Raw genomic sequence first — 12,916 nt, 5'->3', positions numbered from 1 at the left:
GGGTTGCCAGTGTTGCAGTCCCACGGTGCGGGCACCTGTGCACAGGTGAGGCAGAGCTGTGGGGCTCAGAGGTCAGAGTGCACAGCTGAGGTGCTGTGAGCTTTACACAGGGTGTTGGGTACAGCTGTAGAAATTGCTCTTTATGGAGCTGGTGTTTCTCCTAAGCTTCCTTCTTGAGCTGCTGTTGAATGCATTGGGGTTTAGAGTTTCAGTTTTCCTGCCTCCTTCCCCGTAGTTCAAGTTGTTAGTTCTGGAGAGAAATCACATTTTGGGGTGCTAAATAGTTCTCCTGTATTTTAGGCACAATGGGAATTGTGCAAAACGGTTATGTTTCTAACTTCAGTAACCGATTTTGATGCTTCTTCGATTGTCAGACCATTCATCTCTGGATGAACGGAGTCAGGGGAGAAGGGAGCCAGCATTAAACATGGGGCGGTTGAAGGAATAGTGCAGACCATTGGCTCTGAGAGGCGTTGGGGTGGCTGGCTGTACACGCCTGTCTGGAAGAAGGCCAGAATGGCAGGCTTGGACAGACTTGCTGCAATGGGAATGGTGTTGAGATCTGTGAACTGTTCTCCTAGCCTGAAAGCAAGCCTGCCATCAACATGCTTTGCATATTTGATTGCTGTGCTGGCTAATACCAAACGTACCATCAAAGTTCACAATGTTTTTCACTGCTGCTAGCTGCTCTGCCTTTACTCTTACACAACCCTGAGTTCTCAGTAAAGAAGCAAACAGCATTTTGGGGTCTAAATTGTGCCTGTGTGGTTCTCCCAGCTTGTATATGTTGGGCCACATTGCAAACTTCACACAAGCCTCTTCAGTGGTACTTGATGCAGCTGGTTTAAATCGAGGTTACAGAAAGTGGTTAGGAGTGGTCCACCTGCCCTGGCTTTGCTGCCTTGGGTCCAGATGGGTCAGCAAGGGAAAAAAGCTAGTTCAAAAGCAACCATAAAACCCACTCTCAAAATTCATTTAAAAAAACCCTCCTACAACAGTTTTCAGACAATCTGTTTATTTGAAACAGTGTATTGTGGTTGTCTTCCAAAGAAGCACCAAATCTTAAGCATTACTTGGCATCAGGATCTTGGCTTTGAGTGGGACGGCCATGTGCCTGAGTTGCTAGTGAGCTAGGACTTGTTCTTGGATGGCTGAGTGAGAAGTAATTTGATGTGACCCGTGGTGTGAGCCAGTCTGGTCTCTGGGGTGACAGGCTGTTCAGCTCGCCTCTGTGTCAGGTGATGTTGTGGGAGTTTTTCGAAGTGGAGAGAAATCAGGCAGAGAGATGGCACACTGTTCATGCCCTGAGAGCAAGTTCAGCTGTGGGTACACCAAGGAGCCATCTGTTTTTCCCTGACTGCTTTCCTAGCTGGAGGCTTCCTAGTCCTACTTTCTTCTGCCGAAGAGATCACAGTGACGGATAACCCGAGCAGAACTGAGCCTTCTTTACAAGCTCTTCTGACCCGAGCCTGAAGTCCGGGCTCCTCTTGGCATCGGTTTTTCCTCTTGGTGGCCGATTTACAGACAAAGGGGAAGATCCTTTTTCTCTAAAGATTTGCAGGCCTTGGGGACGGTGTGCTGTGCCTGGGACTGTGCTGTCTCCCCGGAGTACCAGGTGGGGAATAGGAGTGTGCAGGGCACACTCGGGCCCTTGCAGTTGGCTGTTCAGCAATGGGAACAAAAAGCAGAATGACACCAGGCATTTGGAAAATAGCTGAGTGCAAGAGTACTTGGAGACCTGTCCTTGCTTCCTATTGAAAGGAAAATACAAAATGCTGAACCAGAGTGGCTGATGCAGGGCTTCCCTCTGAATCTGCCTGCACTCCAGCCCCTCGCTGGCCTGCGGAGGGGAGCTGCTGGGGCAGTGCTTGTTTGGAGAACAGCATTCTTGCCACAGCAGTGGGGGAGGATTGGCCATCAGGCTGCTCCGGAGGGAGCGAGCAGCAGCAAGCAGTCAGTCGGAGGAGCCGGTCTCGTTCGTTGCACGGATGTGGGGAAGTTGGTGACACGTGGGCTTGTGGCAGCCCCGGTTGCTGTGACGGAGATGTTGCAGCTGCCAGCCCGCTGCTGCTGCTGTGTTTGGGGATGCTGTGCTCGGGGTTGAGGCATGGATGTGAATGGAGGGGGGGTGAGGGTTATCCGTGCAAGGCAAATGCTGGAGAAAACCTGTGCCTTGAGGCACTTTCTTTAACCCTTTCATCTCGCTGACGGTGACTGTAACAGAGCTGGCTGCCAGAGGGAGGATTCCCTTGGGTGTGTGCTGGAAGGCTGGGCGCTGGCTTTGTTCTTGCAGGCAGCTGCAGCGCTGGCGCCTTGGGAGGGGGATGCTGCTGCAAAGCGGGGCAGATGTGCTGCTCCGCGCCTGAAGGCGAAACGGACAGAGCAGGACGCCTTTAGCCCTGACGCTCCTTCTCAGCTGCTGGCGACTTCATACGGCTCCTGCTAGTCCTGGAGGGCTCAGGGGCAGATGGGAAGGGCTGCGGGGAGGCAGGGAGTGTTCTGTAGCGTGCCTGGAATAGCCAGTCCCGGTGGTCAGCCTGCTGTGTGACAGGCACTGCTGTCTGGGGCAGGGGGCCAGCCAGAAGGCAGGTTGCATAAGGAAGGCACGCAAGGGTGAGCCTGGGAGTGGAGGGCTGCTGGGTTTGTTCCAGCTACGAAGGTCTCTCCTCTTCATCCCCCACCCCCTGATTTGTTTCCCTGCATTCCTCCTCCCAGAGTCTCCTTTTGGTCTAGGGTGTGAATCATCTGCTCATTTGTGGATCTGTTCCTTTGCCAATGTGTGAGGCGTGCGGTGGGAGCTGCCCTCCACCCTGGCTGGCTCACGTAAACTTTGTGGGTTGTGCCTTTGCTTTGTTGCTGACTAGCTGAGAAATTAAGCCCTAGCTACAGAAGTGGCTTGTACAGTCCCCATCCTAAAGGCTTTCCCTCCCTGACAGTGGTATTTTGGCTGAGCTCGTTAGGTGCTCAAATGGGAGATTGGCATTTCTGAGCAGTACTGCAGTCCACGGGTGTTTCCTGCAAGCTTGTTAGACCCACGGCTGCCACAAGCCTTTGGTCTGATGGATGTGGCTATGCCTGGTCTCCCTCCATCTCCTTCCTCGATGCTGCATCTGGCTGCTCCAGCTACTCCTGAATTAGTACAACAAATATCACGTGTGTTTGTGTCGCCTGTAATACAGAAAATGTGGTCCTGGTGTCCGTCAAAGGAGCCTTAACCATGAAACAGCTTTTTGTTATTTGCTGACTTTATTCTTTAAAGTTAATGAAGCATCTTCCTAGTGCCTCAAAACTTTGAGAACAATGGATCAAACCTAACTCACCAGTACCACAGGCACTTTTTCACTGATGCTCACTTTGGTATCAGGATGCTGTGCAGTCCTGTTGTTCTGGAAGCTGGGTTTGGACAAGGCAAACCAGGAGAGATGTATTTAACTGTATTTGTGCCCGTGCCTGGCTTTGCAGGCAGCATGGTGTGAGCACAGAGGTGAGTTTGCCCAACTCCTTTATACTCCGTAGCCTGAGAAACAGACTTTGTCAGTGGTTGGGTTTTTTCCTCCTTTAAGTCACCCTATAAGGGGATTTGAAATCATCAAATTGAAGAGTAAGAAACCAATGTATAACCATGTGTGCAGGAACTGAGATCCAACCGAGGCCAACAGATGTGGGAAGGAAGACATCTCTCAGCATTTTCCAATTGATATGTTGGATTAGAGTATCTAAGCTCAGATGTGCTTTACTACTTGGTCAAATTAACTTCAAGTAGCAAATGTGCCCATGTGGAGTTCTAGGTTCTTGTAAAAATTATGCAGATCTGCAAAATTTGAACATGCCCACCTCCTTTTGCTTGCTCAGTTTGGAGTAGGCATATCTGTAATTTATTCAAAGTGAGCAGGATAGTATTTCAGCTATAAAAGGATAGTGTCTGGCTGTACACGTGTGTCCTTGTGAGGTCCTGGGTAGAACCTGTTGTATAAAATAAGCTGCCATCCTCCTCCCTGGCTGAACAAGACCTACTTGCCCCAGCATTTCTATAGCTCTTAGTCTCCAGAATCTTAAGAGCTTAATTCTCTGTATGAATGCTGGGAAGAGGATTTCAAGATCCTTGAGAACAAGAACAATGAAAATATTGGCTCTGCTATTGTTTCCTGGCTGCTTAAACCTTACTCAAATGGATCTATAGCCAGAACAGCTGATAAAGGTCAGCTTAGTAGGAAATGTGAATGAAGGACTATTAGGTTTCTTTGCAGGTTACTCAGGTTATGTTTCTGTCATGATGGAAACTGGGGTGCCTGACCTCTGCATCCTCTTCTGATTTCACCTTGCCTGGGAGCTTCCCTGATAATGCGACCAAGATCACGTTGAGGGAGTTGTCTCATTAAGCTTTGGGAAGTGAGGAAGCATCTTCCTGAGGCTCCTACTACCGCCCTTGACCAGAGCCCAAATCTCATGTATCAGCGACATCAGAGGACAGTACCTCTGCCCTGCTTTGTCCCCTAGCTGGCTCCTAGGCCAGTACGGAGCCCTGCCCTTGACGTGTAAGTGCAGCAACAAGTTTGTCCACGCGCTGTTCTTTTCTTCCCGAGAAGCTGCTGGTGCAGCCCGCTCTTGGTGTGCTGCGGACATCCACACCTTCCTGAAGCAGCTATCTCCCCAGGATGCTGTGCAGGGCTCTTGGCTCTCCGGCACAGACACCCCCGTAGCTATGTGCAGAACGGCTCTGTTTGTCTGGGCAAGCGTGTGTAGGTGGGTGTCTCCCTCCAGTTCTCCTTCGAGTGGCTCACGGTTTATTTTTGGGACTGATGTGGGTGTGAAGTGTCAGCTCAGAGCAAAACGCTCAACACGGACATCGAAAGCACCGGGCTAGGAGGCTGCTTGCCGTCTTGAAATGCTGAAATAACTTGGATGAGGTGACACTGTCCAGTGGCCAAAGGGAACCCAATTCCTTCCTTATAGCCATCAGCTGATTGAGGTTTTCAGACCTCAGAGGAGAGTGCTCCTGGCATGAAACACTTTCTTTAGGAACAGTGCGTCACAGCTCTTAACCTGCACAAAGGGTATCTGTGTACTACAGTCTTCCTACCCCAGCTCCCATCTTGTACTTGGAGCCCCCTATAACTGTGGATGCATCCTGTTATTATTCTCTACTTCTATGGGGTTTAATTAAAATGCAGGTCTTTAATTTTTAATTTTTCCTTCCTGTTGATTCGACTGTCTCTGCGTGAACAAGGTCTCAGTGCAATTACTGTGCTCCCTGTGGAGAAACAGACATTTAATTCAGCAAGGCAGACTTTTTCTTGGAGGGGGTTTATTTTCCTGATCTTCCTACTCAGAGGGATGCAAAAGCCAAACATCCAGTGAGTAAAGAATGCGACACTTTATTTGGTTGTTCTGGACACGTTTGCTGCATCTCAGTTACCAAAATGTTATGTTCTTCACAGAGAGCTGCCTCCTTAAGCAAAGGGCTTGTGATGAAGCTATTCAGCACAACTTGCATTAGCAAGGCAAGTTGAAACCACTGGGTCAGCTCCAGCTTTCTCTTTAAAACTCTGTTCTGGTGGCAGTGATGTAAAAAGATGGAGTTTTATTGCAGCATTAAGCTGTCTCATGATTTGTTAACCTGAAACCAGGACCAGGACCTTGTACGGGCTTGCTGTGGGGGCATGTGAGTGACCGGAGAGGGCAGAGGCTCCTGCTGCTGCTTGGGACCCAGCTGAGCTCCTGGCAGGGAGATCAGCTATGAACCTTCAAAAAAGGGTGGAAATATTGGCCCTCAGATTTCTATTGTCCTTATGAAAGTCTGCTTCAGCTAACTTTAGTGCTTTTGCTAACTGAACTCCCCTTGTGCAACTGCAGGTCGCTGCTGAAACTTGCGAAGACAGGATTTCCCTGCGCCTCCTGAATTGCAATCCCGGGCTTTCAAAATGCTTCAGCTCCAGACCTGAGGCTTCCTCAGTTCCCCTTCTGTGTGCTAGGTTATTTTCTCTGTGTTCACAGAGATCATATCTATATGTATGAGACTCTTCCAAATGTAGCCTTGTTCTTTTTCCGCGTCTTTCCAGCTCCACCCCTGTCTGCTCTGTTTTACTTACCAGTGTTTAACCTAACAGGCTTGTTGATAGAAGTGCCTTGCGAGACTGATCCCTGTTTTGAACCCTGAGACTTGATGGAAGTACAGTAAAACCTTGGCAAAGAATAAGTGCATGGCACAAATCTGCTGTTACCAGAGGCGGTTATGGCACGCAAATCCTTTCCGTACCTGTGTGCATGAGTAGTTCAGGACCCTCGTGCTGGCAGCAGGGACACCAGCACGAGCCTTTTTGTCATGATTTGAGTAAGGTATGGCCCCTTTCTGCCACGTGTTCTGAAGATTGCTTTGATTTGTGAGCTGCCAACTTAGGCTGAAATAGTGTGTTGGTGGTAACAGTGATTTGATGGGATTTAAACTGGTTTTTATCCATCCCCCACACACCCTGCCCCCCCCCCGCCGATGGAGAGGATAAACATTCCATTGTTTTTTGTGTGAAGTGCCTTTTAGTACCAGCAGCCCAGCAATGGGGGATAAAGAAAGCAGATGTGTCCCATGTCTTTTTAAACTGCTTTTGTTTTTCTGATCACTGTAAAGGAGGCTTTTAATTTTATAATTTTTTTTTTTCTCCCAAGCAGCAAGTGCTCCACAGGGTTTGATCAAAGCTCATAAATGATGAATTGAAGGAATGCCCAGCGGAGAACAGAACGCCCTCCTTGTGCTCTGCTCTGTGTGCTGAGAACACCATTGTTTCTTCCCGTACCTTTTCCATCCTCGAGCTCGGGGCTGGAGAGAAAAGGGCTTTGTTCCTTGCCTGTCAGCTGAGACAATGCCAGTGTGTTGTCCTACCTCTGCTCTCGGCACCTGACTGGCCGCAGTTCTGTGGGTTTTGGCAAGCTGAGCACGATTGTCCTCCAGCTACCGCTTTACAAAGAAAACAAACGGCTTCACGGCCTCCTTCCTCCAGTCGTGGCCCTGCTGCTTTGTTTGGGATGCAGAAGAAAACACCCTCTCCTGTGCTCCAGGTTGAGAGATGCAGCTTCACCTGACTCCCAGTGCACACAGCTGCTGGCAGGGGAACAGAAAGGGACAGAGGCCCAGGCAGTCCTGGTTTTTCTACCTTCTTTGTAATTTCTGCAGCATCTCTGGTTGTGCTGTCTTGAGATGCAAAGCTGTGCAAAGGATAGAGCTTGTAGTTCTCTCTTTCTCTTGGTTTTTGGGGGTTTTAGCAGGAGCAAGAGCTTTGCAAATCAGCAGGGAGAGCAGCTGGCATGGGCTGGGATGGAGGACGCTGAGAGGTGCTGGAGTGCAGACCGTAAGACTGGCTCTTCCCTGTTGCTGGCCCTGTGTGAGACCAGAGTTCAGGCAGAGCCACGGGTGTTTTAGGATGAGACTGGCAGTACTTGCTTCAACATCTGCCCCCACTCCCGTTGGGAAGAGCCTTTAGCTGCGTCTCTCTTGCTGTTTTGCACCCAGGCTGTTCTTGTCTACCTTCAGGCATGGCAGCAAAGCAGTGGAAAAGGTGGTGGAGATGCAAGTCACCTTTGCAGTGCTGCATTGTCAGGCACCTGGCACCAGCGTGAAGTATCAAGTGCAGACTCCTGTCAGTGGTACTTGTGCCAAAATCCAGCATCAGCTCCTCTTTCATTCCTCTCCGCTGCTGGACTTCACCCCTCTATGAGCAGCCTTGATGTTACACTTGATCTGGGAGAAAGAGCTCGGCAGTGAGTTTGAGAAGAGCAATGCTGATGTCTGCTAACATTCCCTGCTAGAGGCCAGAGATGCCCATGCCATGGAGTAAGGACCTGACACAAAGGCAGTGCTGGCTCTAGGCCAGTATGACAGATGATGTCTAGTCATTACAGCCCACCCAGCAACTTTCTCTGGCCTCTGCTATCCTCAGATTGAGCTGTCTTGGCTTCAGGTTTATCTTTGCCTGAAGTTTGTTTATGAGTATGCCTTCTGAATTCCCCCTGCTGATGGTAACTTCTGCGAAACTGTGACAGTGCCAATGCCACGGTCACGTTCCCCAGAGCCTGAACTCGGCTGCAGAGCCCGAATTTCATCTGCTCCCAAGCTCCCTGTGCTGGAAGGCAGAAGTGCAAACAGCTTTAACCAGAACAATGTAGCATTGCCCGGGTGAAGAATGTGATTTACTTGCATATGTGTGGCATGTTAACACCAGGGCCAGAGGGCACCACTTGAGTCGTCTCCTTTCTCTTTCCTTTTTTTCCGCCCCCTGCCTTTCCGTTAGAGATGCCTGAGCCACTTGCTAGCACTTTTGTTTGGGGGTGAGGAGAAGAATGTGGGGGTTGACAAGAGGAGGTGGGAGCGAGATCTTTGAGGGCCAGGAGTCTGAAACTGAAAAAACCAACAATCTAGGAAAGCCTTGTAGACGAGTTTAAAATTAGATTGACCCCATGCTTTCATATTGCTGGAATTTAATTCCTCTGACCCTGAAGCTTTTGGTCTGACTCAAAGCAAGGGTTCCCAGGCTGTGGTCAGTGGAGGCCAGTGCTGTTTGGGGCTCTCTTGTGGCCATGGGTCCGTATCAGAGACAGATGTGCCTCCTGTCCACCTCCTTGTATTTTTGAAAGGTTGGAGAAATTCAGTCTTGAGAAGCCAGGGAAACCACATATATTTCTGCTGTCTCTGTCTGCCTCAGCGTGTGGCTCGTGTCTGGAGCCTGTTCCCCCTCAAACTGGGATACCGCCGTGTGTAAAAGCTGATCAGAGCTTTTCCTTTTCCAGGCATGATTGTAACTGTTTCTCTTCTGTTCCTGTTTGCAGGTTGTGCAGCTTGACATTAAAGAAACTGGTAGTCTTAAAGGAATTGGATAAGGAGCTTATTTCTGGGGTCATTGCTGTCAAAATGCAGGTAATTGCTGCTCAGTTCTCAGAATTGCGTTGTTTGACTAAAAATACTGGCAGGTGCCAAAATTGAGCTTTACTTCTTCCCAAGTCCCTCAGGGTGTTCTGGATCTGTGTAGACTCTTTTGTGACCCTTCTCCCACGTTCCTACCTCATTCCACTGTTGTACGCGAAGAATATTGTTCACCAATGGCTCAGCATGAGCTTATCTGCATGTAAAAATGCTCTTCACAGATCACGTCACCTTTTCTTCCTGAGCTGGCACTAAATCCAAGCCTGGTTCTCTATGTAACAGTCTGTGGCTGAACATCTTGGTAACTGGGTCTTGGTTTGGGGGAATCTGGGCCTTCCTCTGCTGGTGGGCAGCTCTGCTGTCGAGTCTGTGGCCAAGCTTGTCAGTGGATTTGTAGGGTGCCTGTACAGACTAATTGCTTTTCCTAAAATACAGTTGTCATCGTAGGTAAATAAGCCACTTTACAGCAGATGTTTGTGCCATTTAATTAGGTGCCTCCATGTAGGTCACACTGCCTGGAGGCGGGCTGGGGAGGAAGGGGACGGTTCCACCCTGCGTCACAGCATCACTTTGGCTCACGTGCTCGCATCACTGCAAATGCTACAGTGCTTAACGAGGAAAAGCCTAGCAGACCTATAAGTAGAACATTAACTGTGCTGAAAAGCTGCTGCTTTTCAAATGAAGAGCTAGGCAAACCCCTGCAGAGAGCTGGTTGTGTCAAAGCACGCAAAGTCTAGTTTGGAAGGTGAAATCAGGAAGGAAAAACACGTAGCTGAGGGCTTAATTGGGGTGTCTCATCTCTGAGTTGTCCAGCTGGGGTAAAAACGTGTCCCTCTGAGTTGGAGGGGGTTCGTGCACCCACAGCAGAGAGCAGAAACACAGTGAATTGCTTCACACACCTGGCTTTGTGGGAACCTCAGACCAAGCACTGCTGTGGGTTTCCAGGCTGTCAGATACTGCTTATCAAGGCTGAAAGCTTTCCACGTGTTTGTACTCCTAGATGATGAATGCATCACTGTAAGCACCTGAGGCTTGTCAGCAAATGATCTATGCTCAGAGAGTGCCAGACTTGGGTTGAAGAATTCAGAAGCTTTTATTAGAGCAAAACCTTCTTTTCCTGTCCAGGTTACTGCTTCTTACACTTTCTATATGTGAAAGCTCGCCCCAGACCCACAAATCCATAGGGAATTTGAACATGTGGGAGTTTCACATCCCATGTGGTGTATGTGTTGTGCTCTGCGTTGCTGCAGTGTTCAGACACTGGAACCTGAGCAGTCCTCTCCACAGCAGGCCTTGCTGTTAAAAATCCCTTTAGAGCTTGCAGTTTATGATGCTGACAAGCTTTTTCAGGGATGCTTCATTTGCCAGCACTCGGGTTTCTGACATGACTATTGTTTGAGGCTGATGGTACTGGATCATCAAATACACCATCTCTGTCAAATGGCTGCCTTTGCGTGGGGAATCGCACGAGAGTTGTCAGGCACCGGAGCCCTTCCGGAGGGGATGACTGAATTCAGACCTAATGAGAGCATCTTTACCTGCATTTCCCATGTCTCCTTGCAGCCTCCAGAGCAGAGATGTTCAAAGAGTTGTCAACTGTATTTCCCGAGCCCGTTGCTCTGTTTATCTGCTGCGGTCTTTTAAAAGCAACTATATTTGGTCTTTCATTAGATTTGGTTGCGTAACCAGCAAAGCAAGATTGCTGCTATTAGGAGCTTTGCACAAATGGAGCAGCTGCTGCTGTTGCCAGCGGCTAGGCTGGCTGTGCTTCACTTGCACGTGTGCTGCTTGTCCTGGGGACAGCCCTTGGGTGCCTGGCTCTGCTCTGTTGTCAGTTGTCAGATCTGCTGGAGCTCAGGCATCTCGGTGTTCCCAGCGAGGAGCTAGTGCCGGGCAGGGCTGAGGCACTGCTGCGCATCGCGGCCTTTGCTCTGGCTGCCTGAGCCGTGCATTTGGGGAGGAGGGGATGTAAACGGGGCTCTGCTGCTGTCTCGTCTCGTGATGGTCTTTGAGGCTGATAGGGGCAGACCACATTTCCCCTTGATGTAGCTTGGAGGTGTTTACCCCCCGAGTCTGTCTCTGATTTCCCAGATGCTGCTTTTTCGAGAGCTACAGTTCTGTGCTTCTGGGAGATCAGCCCGTCTGGACCAAGCCAGATCTGCAGCCTCAGCAGAACATTGAGCCAGAGACCTCCCGAAACTTGCCACTGTGTTTGAACAATGCAGGAGGGTTTGCTAGGCAGCGGTCTGTCATGTTTTCCTGCTAGTTTTCCTTCAAGCGTTCCCTGAAATGAAATGCTCACACAGTAAATAGCCTGGTAACTCTGTTAGCATAAGGCAGCCCACACACAGGGTTGGTTTGGAGTTGCCCTGTGATACATTAAATCTCCAGACTCCGCTGAGATGCTCAGTGATTTTTTTTTTTCTTTACCATCCCCAGCTACTGGCAATTGTTTAAACAGGTTAAAGTCCCCATTTTCCCCAGAGAGGGGTGTGTGCACAAAAAGAAAAGCCCAGTCTGTCATGGCTAACGCCGGAGATTTAAGCATGATACTGCAGCCTCTAGACCCAGGAGACCAAGAGCCTTGTACCTATTGGCTGAAATGAAAATAGGAGACTTCGACTGCAGGGGTGGGGGTTGACTCACAGCTCTTCAAGGCTGGGGTTTGGCAGAACAAAAGCTGCATTGTTGCAGTTAGGGACAGTAAATATGCCCAAATCTTTATTAGTCAAATATCTCCCTTTCATCTCATTAATATTTCACAGAAGTACAAGGTCAGACCCATCCGTTCACTTACTTCTCTGTGGTAGTCCCTGACAACGTTTCCTGGTGTGCAGTAAATAGGTCTGGGATGGGATGTGAGCAGTGGCTTTGGGGAAATTCACCCGGTGCTGGACTTTGTTTCCGTGCAGGGCTCCAAGCGCATCCTGCGGTCTCACGAGATCGTGTTGCCCCCGAGTGGACACGTGGAGACGGAGCTCGCACTGACCTTCTCTCTGCAGGTAGGCTGGGACCTGGCTGCTTGCTGGGCTTCCTTTGCATGGCTTCTCCCTCGTGGTTATTTGCAGGGCTGCGTGCTGGCTCTGAGGTGAAGATCCTCCTGAGCAACAGCACGACTTGTCTGGATTGCCTCTGAGCGCCCGGGGTCTGGAGCAGGCTGCTGGTTCACAGCGTTCCTTCCGCGGTGCATCCTGGAACACGAGGACTTTGCAGTCTATCCTCTTCGAGTCTTAGCTGTGGCAAGAGCTGAAGCAGAGCGAGTTGGCTCTTTTTCGCCTTTTGTTGCCTTCTTTATGAACAGGCAGTGGAGGATGGCAGCCGTGGGGGTGTCAGGCTGACAGAAGGCAGTAGTAGGAATGAGTCAGGTGAGCCTCTGATTTGGAGTTGCTGAGGGAGGCACCATTTGGGGAAGCAGGAGCAGTGTGCTTATAGTTACTCCTGGCTCTGGGGTCACAGGAATAGCTGTAGGTAGGAACAGCTGCGTTTTTTGGTTCCTCTTTCCTTTGAAGCCTGCTGACCTTGTGCTACCTCCTGAGCAGGGAGATAAGGTAAATAAGGGCTGGCTTGCTGAAAGTGAGAGAGAGGATCCTGCACGCATAGAGCAGAGCCAGACAGACCTCAGGAGCATTCATATCTGGTTTATCTTTGTTTTGTGACTGTTGGTTAGATCTTGACTTCAGGACTTTGATTTGGTAAGTAGAAAGGCTCAGGTGATGATGTGAGGCTGGTTGTTACTCAGACCTGTGCAGAGCTGGAGCAGGTAAGGTTTCATTAAAGACAGATGATAACCCTGCAGCTGTCCGAGCAGATGGCTGGGTTAACTGCAGCATTGCATCCCCTCTTTTGTGAACAGGAAGAACCAATCTGCACGTCAGGAATATCTACACCTGGATCCTTTGGCTGCAGCTTTCCCATGGTTGGGAGCAAAGCTGTAAGACAAGCCAGGTCTCCCTCTGCCAGTCCTGTGTCAGCAAGGAGCAAGTCTGCAGATCTTTTTTGGAATTCATT

The 12,916-nt window shown here is 49.8% G+C and overlaps 1 protein-coding gene across 9 annotated transcripts in view; it reads left to right on the top strand.

Moving 5' to 3' along the window:
* PACS2 (phosphofurin acidic cluster sorting protein 2) overlaps positions 1 to 12,916 on the top strand; it is a 76,207-nt gene that overhangs the window by 17,831 nt on the left and 45,460 nt on the right. For all 9 annotated transcript variants that reach the window (XM_066192019.1, XM_066192016.1, XM_066192015.1 and 6 more), the window contains 2 exons: positions 8,815 to 8,902; positions 11,821 to 11,910. In XM_066192019.1, the coding sequence (XP_066048116.1) occupies positions 8,815 to 8,902; positions 11,821 to 11,910 (178 nt within the window). The remainder of the gene's footprint in view (positions 1 to 8,814; positions 8,903 to 11,820; positions 11,911 to 12,916) is intronic.

The sequence above is a fragment of the Chamaea fasciata genome, unplaced genomic scaffold, assembly GCF_029207755.1.
Source record: "Chamaea fasciata isolate MVZ Bird 193981 ecotype frontalis unplaced genomic scaffold, bChaFas1.0.hap1 SCAF_10, whole genome shotgun sequence".
NCBI classification, from domain to species: Eukaryota; Metazoa; Chordata; class Aves; order Passeriformes; family Sylviidae; genus Chamaea; species Chamaea fasciata.
The sequence above is the reverse complement of the archived record's forward strand: the minus strand, read 5'-3'. Positions and strand labels throughout refer to the sequence as shown.